The sequence below is a fragment of the Elephas maximus genome, chromosome 16 (genome assembly GCF_024166365.1).
Source record: "Elephas maximus indicus isolate mEleMax1 chromosome 16, mEleMax1 primary haplotype, whole genome shotgun sequence".
Taxonomy (NCBI): Eukaryota; Metazoa; Chordata; class Mammalia; order Proboscidea; family Elephantidae; genus Elephas; species Elephas maximus.
The window spans coordinates 61083882-61095405 of record NC_064834.1 but is presented as its reverse complement, the minus strand read 5'-3'; the positions used below and the strand labels follow the sequence as shown (position 1 = coordinate 61095405).

The following is an 11524-nucleotide window of genomic DNA, read 5'->3' as shown; positions in this document are numbered from 1 at the left end:
TATAAGACATCTTAAGAGGCTCAAAAACCAATATTGTAGATGGGACGTTCTAAGAACTTTTTGTTTTGGCCTAGACAAAAGTAAGTCTAGTAAAAGAAAACTTAAGATGAGGATGTTAGATTTGTGAAGATTTTCATTTGCCCTTTTAGCTTATGTATAGAGAATAGGTTGCTCTTTTGTGGTCTTGAGTGGGATAAAGCAGATGGACAGGTGAACTAGCTAAAATGCCAAATTTTGGATACACTCAATCTTTCAGCTCTCGGGCAATAAACACTGGCAATTTACTTCCACCAAGCACCTTACCAATTCCCTTTTAGGAAACCAGTACAGACTTAAAACCAAAAATGAACCAAACCCGCTGCTGTGGAGTCTATTCCGACTCATAGCAACCCTATAGCACAGAGTAGAACTGCCCCACAGGGTTTCCAAGGAGCACCTGGTGGATCCGAACTGAACTTTTTTAGCAGCCAAACTCTTCACCACTTCGCCAACAGGGTTTCCAGTACAGACTTAAGTCACTAGTATTTATTTAAGTTGTAATCTGTCCCCCCATTTAGTCTTTTTTAAGAGCATAACTAAAAGGAGCCCTAGTTACACTTCATTACGAGAAAGGTTGGTTTTAGAGGTACTTACAGCCCAAATTTATGGTTCTTATTTTGTTGGCTCATGATTTTCCTTCCTTGGTGAAAATGGACGTGCATTTGCTTTTTCCCCTTTCAAGCCCTGTGCTAGACTTTAGCAAGATGCAGTGAATTTCTGACCAGAAAAAGAATTAGGCTTGGAGGAAACACTGACTGTATCCTGGGAGAACTAGAGTTGAAGCCTAAGATCTATGGTAACCGTCCAACTGGTCATTGCTCAGAAGCAGCAGGAAGGAAGTATCCCTTTGGTTCTTTAGCCTGGAATTTTTCCTCAAAAACATGTTAATTTAGAAACAGTTGACCTCAAATTTACATTATTTTTGCATACATTTTAAATTGTTTTAGGGCTTTCACTGTGGATTTTTACAAAATTCTATTCTGTGCCCTGGTGTCATTTATTCATGAATAATACTATTTTAAAAATCTAAAATATCCCAGTCATTGCCCTAGCAATTAAGACTGTTTAAGCATTCCCTCACGACTAAGAACAAAGTAGTTCACAGTACTTTAAAAGAGCTTCCTTTTAAGCCATTTGCCCTAATAATTTATGATTTCACAGAAAGGCAAAACCAGAACCATGAAGTTGTTAGCCAGTACATATATTCTGAACTACACTGTCTGTTTAAGGGAGTCAGGCATACTCCACAAGAAAACCAGTCTCCTATTAGATCTGGTATACGAGCCAAGAAGATGGCTGCTGGAATCCGCCCCCCCCCTTTCTTTTTGGCAAGGCCAGCACCAAATACTGAAACTAGGGCACTCGATTATTAGGTAGTCATTACTATCAGTGTGTAATAATGTTCTCAAACTCAAGTTATGCAGTCCTTTTTAAAAAAGAGCACATAATCACTGAAACTGGTAATAATATCAATCTTACTATAAAGACTTTATTTTAAAAATTCTATACGACATCAAAATTGGCTTCTTACAAAGTATAACCTGCCATGGAGTTTTGTTAAAATGAACTAATATATATTTAGAAATAGCCCTTTTAATCAGACAAAGAAATACCTCTTAACTTCCTTTTGGTGCTACAAGTTCCTAGATTTGGGGAAAGGGTAATTTATATATATCACCTTTAGTCCTTGCAACCTTCCAAGATAGAGGTAGTGTTTTTAACAATTTTTTTTAGAAGGAAACAGGCCAAATTAAGAAATTAAGTAACTTCTGTTTGGAGTGTAGCCAATGTCAGAACTGGGATTTAAATCTGATCAAAAACCCTTGTTCTTCCCACCTTATCCTGGTTTTGGTAGGTACGCTGGGTTAGTTTGACAATTTGAGGTGGAGGGATAATACAAAAACGGGAAAACACTGTTGCTTCTTTAAGTGAAAGAAAACAACACACACAAACATCATTCTCCATGAGGCTAAACAATTTCAGGAGGCAGTGTGGTCTTAGGTTAGGAGCTTTGCAATCCTGCTTTGCAATGCTAAAAGTGGTCATTGCCATGTGGATTAGAAAAGGCATTCTACAGGGTTCTCATACCTATTCTAACCAGAAACTGCAGGTCATAATAGCGATTATCAGAATCCTTCCCTGGTGGCACAATGGTTAAGCAGCTGAGCACTTAACCACTAAGCCACCACAGCTCCTCAATATAAATATCTTTTATAGACATTTTACATTTCCGGTACCTTAAGGCAGGTTAGTGGGGACTAATTGGAAACAGACTTGAAAAGTATTTGAATAGTGTAGCCAAAGGGATTCCCTAAAAAGTTATCTGGAGAACAGAAAATGAGAATGACAGACAGCTTTGCATCTAACGTGAAGCAGTTAAGATTATCAGATACTACACCATCTGCAGTCAGATTGTGAGGAGTCATCAGTAAGCTTGGCACCTGTTTAAACTGTGGAACAGAAAATAGAAATGATCATTCAAGCTGCCAGTAACTCCTGACTGCTGAGGTATCAACACAGGCATTCATAAGGCAGTTGCCGCTCAAGGTGTGGATTCTCATCCGTAATTTTTTCCTTCACAGAGAAGGGTGGTACAAAAAGCACTCGGGTATTCTTCTTTCACAATTTTTATTTCTTGCAGTTAACTGTTGTATCTTCAAAGTCGATTTGTCTTTTAAAAAATTAATACTCCTTACTCATGGTACAATCCACCCCCCGCCCACCCTCCTCAAGGAAAACAAACCCAGGGAAGGAGTAATTTCGGGGGCAGCTGAAATACGTACTGTAGTTTTGCAACAAAGGCTTTCCAGCCCACCACCTTGTACATATACAACAAAATGGCAGCACCTCAAGTTCACCTGAATGAAGTCCCGAATTTCAACCCTAGGCAAAATGACATAAGCGAATGCCATGGGAATAACAAAATGAAAGCTTAGTCATCAGCTTCTATTTAATTTCCATGGTAGTTGGCACAGTCTTCAAACCATGTCTCACTTGGGAAAGTCAAAATTAAGCAAATATATAGAGCAACATTTTGATCTGGCCAGGAGTAATTTTAAATGAAACCAGAAATAATTTACCTGGGCCAGATAAATGAATTTGTCATGTTTTTCATTAAGTCTCCAGCCAGCACCTGAAGTAGCAGGTTTAATAATGGGCTTCTAAAAGCATGCAGTTTTTCACACCCATCTACTTCAAAGAATTCTTCTGCTCAAACATAGCACAATCAATAATAAAATATTTCTGGAAGCACAGGAAGAGCACAAGAACAGGTAAGTAAATGCTGAGGCCTTACGTATGGTACACTTCATAGACAGAAGCAGCTAATGCTGTTAAAGTGCTACTTACAAAGGATAGTCTAACATTAACACACAACTCAACTGCACTGCTAAATATGGTTGTCTTTATTTTCTTTTTCCTTGCCCAGCCCTACCTAAAACATAAAATAAAACTACAGGACTGAAATTAACAACCCATTAAAATCAGCAATAAGTTATGAAAATCATAAAGCTTTTTTTTTTTTTTTTTAAGTAATTAGGGTAGTTAAATTATTTAAAGTATACAAAGTTCAAACAGCCAGGGGTAAGGTCTCCAGGAATGCTCCCTGTGGTAAGGGAGAGGGCAAGAGGGGAACCTTGGAGTTTAAAAGACAGAGGGAACACACGACATCAAAGTGCAGGCTAGAAATTTCACTTTTAAGAAAATAACATTTCTGAAAATATTCATAACAGCAACAATAGCACCTGCACAGTGGAATTTTGAGGAAGGAGAGAGACTGCCTGCAGGAACATGGAAGCAAATCTTTACACTAAAATAAGACAAGTGCTGAACTTAACTATGTTAACTATGATAGCCTACTATAGATACCAGATGGTTAAAAGCTGGTAAAGGGTAATGATTCTAAAAGAAAACAAAAACATTAGCATTGACCTTTTTTCTACCTAGCCCAGACCTCATTCATTTTGTGCACTATAAAGAGTGAGGTGTGAGGTGTTTTATCATTATCAAATGCTGCATCAAAATAGATGATTTTTCCCCATGTGTTTTTCCACTATAAAAGACATCTATGTTTTTTATGGACAAGCTTTTAAAAAGATGTCATTTTGGTTTCAACATATACAAACAGTTATCAAAATCTGAAATAAAAATGCTGCCGTGGCTCAGACCTTGGCCTGCTTATCTGCGTGCAAAATCCTTCTGGCCCACGCAGACACAGAGGCACGTGGAGCTTTTTCCTTCTGGCCCCCCAATCCATACTCACAGGCCTTGTATGGTGGAGGCTGTCACGCACTGACTGCCTCCCTGCTGCCCAGGGGCCTAGAGGCGGCTGGCAAGCTGGCGGTTTGGTGCCCTAGTGCTAACAATGCAGGATAAGGTTAGCCTGCTTAGCATGGAATCCAACAGAAAGCTGAGCTGCGTGATGATCCCTCTGAACAGGCTTCATGGGAATCTCTCCTTTAGCAGAGCATGAAATGAGTTTGTTTTTTTTTTTTTTTAAGTATTGATCATCCACAGGCTTCATGATAATCTGTCCCAGGCTGAGTAACAATAGCTCTTCAGCTATCCAGGATTAATGCCTGATTTCATCTTGTCATTACTACAGGTTTGATTTTATTTGTTTTTAGGACCATAAAGCTCAGGAAGGGTTCATAACCCATCCTTAAAACGTGTCTACTCTATGTAGTATGAGCAAACTAGAAAAGAAAGAGAGGATGGGATTTCCAATGTCCTCTTTTAAATCAACTAAATCAAATCAAAGAAATTTCTCACAAGTTTTCTGCTGCCATTAGAAATTGTGATTTTCCAATATGAGTATTACAAGTATTTATTCAGCTGGGGAGGCTCTGCTCCACTTTTTGCTATGTATTTGCTTAAATACAGGTCTTTTGAGACCCTTTTGTTCAAGTATAGTTTTGTTTTAAAGAGGAGACTGCATCATGAACCCAATTTAAGAGATTGTTTGGATTGAATTGGCCCAGTGAATATTTTGCCCTGCACTGTTATGTCATGCTGGGTTCTAGGAAGTGAACGAAAGTTTGACACTGGCACTGGAGTAACCCTCGTCACTCCCAATACTCTGCAGGCTGCTGTGGTCATCAATGTCACTGATGCTGGTGGTACTGATATTGTCCACTTCTCCATGGGAGAACTCTGTGCTTTCAACATCCACTTCAATCTCCTCTGCCAAAGAGAAAAAAGGAAGAACATTAGTAATATGTGGTATATGCACACCTTCAAAAAATAACGGGGCATGAGGAAAAAAATCATAAAATAATTATTACATATACAAGCTTATTATTGGTGATCTCTGCAGACAAAGAACTAAAGGTGAAGACACAGGGATATTTTTTGGAAAGGTGAATATGTGGTTGTCTCAGTCATCTAGTGCTGCTATAACAGAAATACCACAAGGGGACAGCTTTAATAAAGAGAAATTTATTCTCTCACAGTCTAGGAGGCTGGAAGTCCAAATTCAGGGCGCTAGCTCCAGAGGAAGCCTCTCTCTCTGTCAGCTCTGGGGGAAGGTCCTTGTTGTCAATATTCCCCTAACCTAGGGGCTTCTCAGTGCAGGAACCCCGGGTTCAAAGGACGTGCTCTGCTCTTGGCACTGCTTTCTTGGTGGTATGAGGTCCCCTGTATTTGTCCCGCTTTTCTATCTCAAAAGAGATTAACTCAACACACAACCTAATCTTACAGACTGAGTCTTGCCTCATTAGCATAACTGCCTCTAACCCTGCCTCATTAACATCATAGAGGCAGGATTTACAACACATAGGGAAATCATATCAGATGACAAAATGATGGACAATCACACAATATAGGGAATCATGGCCTAGCCAAGTTAACACATTTTTGGGGGACACAATTCAATCCATGACATTGGTATATTATGGTGATTTCAATTTAGGGAGCAAGTTTACTAAACCCTGTGATGCCAGTTCGTCTGGACCTCCCACTAATAAAATCGCTTAGCCTATTTGAGAATTAGTGCTTAATATTAAAAGATTCCAACCCCAACTGGTTAAATAACATCTGTTTTGCACCAAACCAGAATCTAATTCTCAATCCTGTTTATTAATAAAGATTGCCTTAAAGGGGAGAAAACATAAACTTAATATAGGTGAATTTGAATATTTATCTATGCAGACCTTTGGTGGTGTCGTTCTATAGATAATTCTACAGACTTCTAGGATTCATCATAAAGATCTCTGACTATTCAGTAACCAAAATAAACCAGTCATTACAAAGACTCAGAGATTTGTCTTCAATTCACTGTAATTTTCTTACATTAAACATAGCTTAAAGTAAGGGCCTGAGGCTTTAAAATCTCTGAATTATAGTGAGACCTGTAGTAAAGACTATAATAAAGGCATTTTGGTGGTGGTATTTAACTTTTACTTCAAAAGCCAAGCATGATAAACCAAAACCCAAAACCACTGCCATCAAGTCAATTCTGACTCATAGCGACCCTACAGGACAAAGTAGAACTTGCTCCATAGGGTTTCCAAGGAGCAGTTGCAGATTCGAACTGTCAATTTTTTGGTTAACAGCTGAGCTCTTAACCACAGTGCCGCCAGGGCTCCAGCATAATAACGCAACCAAACTCAGTGCCGTCGAGTCGATTCCGACTCATAGCGACCCTATAGGACAGAGTAGAACTGCCCCATAGAGTTTCCAAGCCAGCATAATAAAGAAACCCTAAATATATACATGATTCAGCTATCAGTGGGTACCTTAAAACCTTAATGGTTAAATATTACACACATAATCACCAAAAACCAAACCCACTGCCACTGAGTTGATTCCAACTCACAGCAACCCTACGGGACAGAACAGAACTGCCCCATAATGTTTCCAAGGAGCAAGTGGTGGATTTGAATTGCCAACCTTTTGGTTAGTAGCCAAACACTTAAACCACTGTGCCACCAGGGCTCCATATAATCACCTATATGAAAGCAAACCATATTTTAAAAACAAAAGGCAACTGAAAAATGTTTCCCCCACAGCAGCTAGAACAAACTCAGGATTTTTTAATTCTCTTAAGAAAGACTATCTGCAAGCCTGATGTTTCCTATTTGGCACTGACTTTAAGGGCTCACACTGATCACAACTGCTTCAGGAAAAGTGGACTCTTGCTAAGCCCAAGAAGACACAGTAAAATTATTTCAAAGTATAATTTTTCAAAAGGGCTCGTTGCTTCAAAAGTTTTAGAGATCTGCTTTTAAAATGCGGGTGGCTGGCCAAACAAGCTATATAAATAATCCTAAGAATTCATAACTATTTGCTCTATATCCATAATGCTTCATAGGCCATTCAGTGTTTCCTAGCACCACAGACACTCATCCAACCTACAACTGGAAAATAAAATCAAGACACCCTGTCCAACAACACATGCTAAACTCAATCAAATCAAAGTAAAAAGAAAGACTGCTCTAGCCAGATGGGCTAGAAATGTTAATAAAAGTCCCTTGTAACAATGGGAAAAAGGCACTGCCAGATAAGAACAAGAATGGTACTCAGGTGCTAGCAAAAAATAAAAAATGAGAGCTATAATACAAAGAAGATATACCCTCTCTGAAATCTGGAGGTGGGGGGTGGGAGGTGCTCGTAAGCAGTAGAGAGGAGTACAACTAAGATCCGCCTCCTAATTGAGGGTTATTTCTGTCACACTTCACTGTCACTCATACAGGGAGCATGTCCTTAAAATTTCTGCTGCTGTCTTGGGTAGATTTTATTCTTCAAAACAGGGTGCCACAATCATAACACAGTTTATAATATTCTACATCCTAATTTAGTGAGTAGCATCTGGGGTCTTAAAAGCTTGGGAGCAGCCATCTAATATACACATTGGTCTCTACTCAACTGGAGCAAAAGAGAACTAAGGAAACCAAAGACTCAAAGAAGAAAATGGTTCACAGGGCTAAAAGCCCACACACACCATGACTTCTTCTAGCCTGAGACCAGAAGAAAGAGATGGTGCCTGGCTATCATTACCGACCATCTGACCAGGGACATAATAGAAGGTCCTGGATAGAATGAGAGAAAAATGTAGAACAAAATTCAAATTCCTAAAAAAGGTCAGGCTTACTGGACAGATAGAAACTAGAGGAACCCCCGAAACTATCACCCTAAGATACCTTTGAACTTGGGAAGTTGGAACTAAAGCTATGACTCCTGGAGGTCACCTTTCAGCCAAATAATAGATTGGCTTATAACATAAATAGTATCACTGGTGAGTAATGTGCTCACTTAAACAATCAAGTATATGAAACTAAACAGTCAACATTTACCCAAAGCAAAGATGAGAAGGCAAAGAGGGGGAGGGAAGCTAGATTGATGAAAACAGAACAGAATGTAAATAATGAGAAAGCTGACACAATGTGGAAACTTAACTAATGTCATAGAACCACTTGTATAAAAATTGTTAAATGGGAACCTAATTTGCTGTGTAAACTTTCTCCTGAAACACAATATTGAAAAAAGAAAAAGTGCCATAAAAAAATTAACTCTTGCGTAACGAAAAAAAACAAAAACAAAGACTTCCAGAGTTGTATTAAAGGGGATTAAAAACCAATTTGAAGGATTCCTACTGACTAATTATGGGACAGCTTGAGCATTAAAAAGAATAATGATAGCAATGGATGGGAACACATTTGATACATTAAAACATATGAGGTCATAAGGTATTAAAAAAACAACCAAACAAAAACCTTATCACACGGTTGCTAAGGTACCAAAACTCATTATTCAGAATATCCATAAAGCAAAAAAAAAAAACAAACATTTATCTCATCTTTCCTGAATTGGACATTACTTCTGGGTATCCCAAAAGTTGGTAAGGAAATGATCTTCTTTATAGAAGGAAAACAGTTAATAAACGCAAGAATGACAGAATTTTAAAAAATCACTGTAATACCTAATGAAATGATCAGGGCAATGATCAGCAATGACTTCTGAAACCATTAAGTGAAAGGCTGACAGAGAACTTTACATAAATGTATGAAAATAACATTACCTAAACCCACTGATCAATCTCAACATCACTAAACGTAGGACAACCAGACATAATGATGCAATATGAAGTACACAGCACTACCTATGAAGCACTCTTGCTCCAAAAAAGAACCTTAATTCAATCAAGCCTCCAGATCTATCTTTCTTTCTACAGGGAATAAGAGGGACAGAAGAACATGTTAAATGACACCAAGAGGATTCAATCAGCCAAATCTATAAAGTGGGAAATTCTGTAAGAAAGATGACCCAGGTTTCCATTTTCTAAAACAAATAAATGGCAAGGAAGAAAAGGTAGGGGAAGAAAAACTTCTAGATTAAAAGTGACTTAAAAGTCATATTAAACAAATGCAGTGTGTGGACGTTGTTTGGATCCTGATTCAAACATACCAATGGTAAAAAGCCATTTTTGAGACAACAGGAAAAAATCTATCTGAGACTAAGTATTAAAACCCCTTGTCATCACATCTCTTCTGACTCATAGTGACCCCACAGAACAGAGGAAAAATGCATGAGAGGGTTTCCAAGGGTGTAATCTTTATGTAAGCAAAGCACCACATCCTTCTCCCATGGAGTGGCTGGTGGGTTCTAACCGCCAACCTTTTGGTTAGCAGCCTAGCTTAACCACTGTGCCACCAGGGCTCAGAGTGGGTATTAAACAAACAAAAACAAAAAACCAACCCACTGCCATGGAGTTTATCCTGACTCACAGTGATGCCACAGGACAGAGAACAACTGTCCCATAAGGTTTCCAAAGCTGTAAATCTTTACGGAAGCATACTGCCAGATCTTTCTCCCACAGAGCAGCTGGTGGGATGCAACCATTGACCTTTTTGTTTGCAGCAAGTGCTTTAACCACTGAGACACCAGGGCTCCTTAGACTAGGTATTCCAAAGAACCAAAACCAAACCCCTTGCCATCAAGTTGGTTCCAACTCAAAGCAATCCTACAGGACAGAGCAGAACTGCTCCATAAGGTTTCCAAGGAGTGGCTGGTGGTTTAAACTGCTGACCTTTTGGTTAGCTGCCGAGCTCTTAACCACTGTGACACCAGGGCTCCTTAGACTAGGTATTAAAAAAAAACCTGCTGCCGTCGAGTTGATTCCGACTCATAGCGACCCTGTAGGACAGAGCAGAACTGCCCTGTAGGGTTTCCATGGGGTGCCTGGTGGATTGAACTGCCTATCTTTTGGTTCGCAGCAGTAGTTCTTAACCACTACGCACCAGGGTTTCCAAACAAGGTATTAAAAAAAAAAAATTGATGCTATTAAATAACATTAGTTTATTGCACAACATGGTGAATGTAATTAATGTCACAGAACTGTAAACTTAAAAATGGTTAAAATGGCAAATGTTTTGTTATACATATTTTACCACAATCAAATTTAAAAAAGGATAATGTAAGAAGACAAAAAGGATTAGCTGATTTTATTAATTTTTTGAGGTTTTATAATGGTACTATACTTTTAAAGTCCTATTTATCAAAGATACATACTGAAGTATTTAGGGGAAAACGATAATGTTACCTGGGATTTACTTTAAACACTCCAGAAAAAATATTCAAGGTAACATTGGTAGAAGATAGATGAAACAAGAATGACAGAATGTTGACAACTGTTCAAACTGGATAATGGGTATATGGGAATCCATTCTATTCTCTCTACTTTTGTGTGTGTTTGAATTTCTCTAATAAAAAGTTAAAACAACAAAAAAATCAGTCTTAAAAAGGAAGTGTCACTAATCTAATATTTTACAATCCTGATGATCTAAATAAGCTCTATTTTCCCAAATGTAAAGCTTAAAATTACCAGAAATCACCTTCGGAATCTATTTTATTGTGGTATGAGGCCTGATGTGGCGGGAGCTATAGATAAAACAGATGAGTAAAATTCTGAACCACCACTCGTCTGCCAGTTTGTTGTACTGTGGTGACTTGCACGTTGCTGTGATGCTGGAAGCGAAGCCACTGGTATTTCAAATACCAGCAGGTTCACCCACGGTGGACAAGTTTCAGCAAAGCTTCCACACTAAGACAAACTGGGAAAAAGGGCCTGGAGATCTACTCCTGAAAAAAACTGACCAGTGAAAATCTTATGGATAGCAGGGCAACATTGTCTGATATAGTGACAGCTAGAAGATAAGCCCCTCAGGTTGGAAGGCACTCAACATAAGACTGGGGAAGAGGTGCCTTCTCAAAGTAGAGTCGACCTTAATGACGTGGACGGGATCAAGTTTTCGGGATCTTCACTTGCTGATGCGGCATGATTCAAAGTGAGAAGAAACAGCTGCAAACATCTGTTAATAATTAGAACATGAAATGTATGAAGTATGAATCTAGGAAAACTGGAAGCTGTCAAAAATTAAATGGAACACTTGAAGATCAATTATCCTAGGCATTAGTGAGCTGAAATGGACTGGTATTGGCCATTCTGAATCAGACAATAATATGATCTACTATGCCGGGAATGACAAAC

General features: G+C 38.7%; 1 protein-coding gene across 2 annotated transcripts in view; it reads right to left on the bottom strand.

Moving 5' to 3' along the window:
- Window positions 1–2650: 2650 nt before the first annotated feature.
- Window positions 2651–11524, bottom strand: part of MXI1 (MAX interactor 1, dimerization protein) — a 101978-nt gene continuing 93104 nt past the window's right edge. For both annotated transcript variants that reach the window (XM_049854978.1, XM_049854979.1), the window contains exon 6: window positions 2651–5220. In XM_049854978.1, coding sequence (XP_049710935.1) covers window positions 5057–5220 — 164 coding nt within the window. In that variant the 3' untranslated portion in view covers window positions 2651–5056. The remainder of the gene's footprint in view (window positions 5221–11524) is intronic.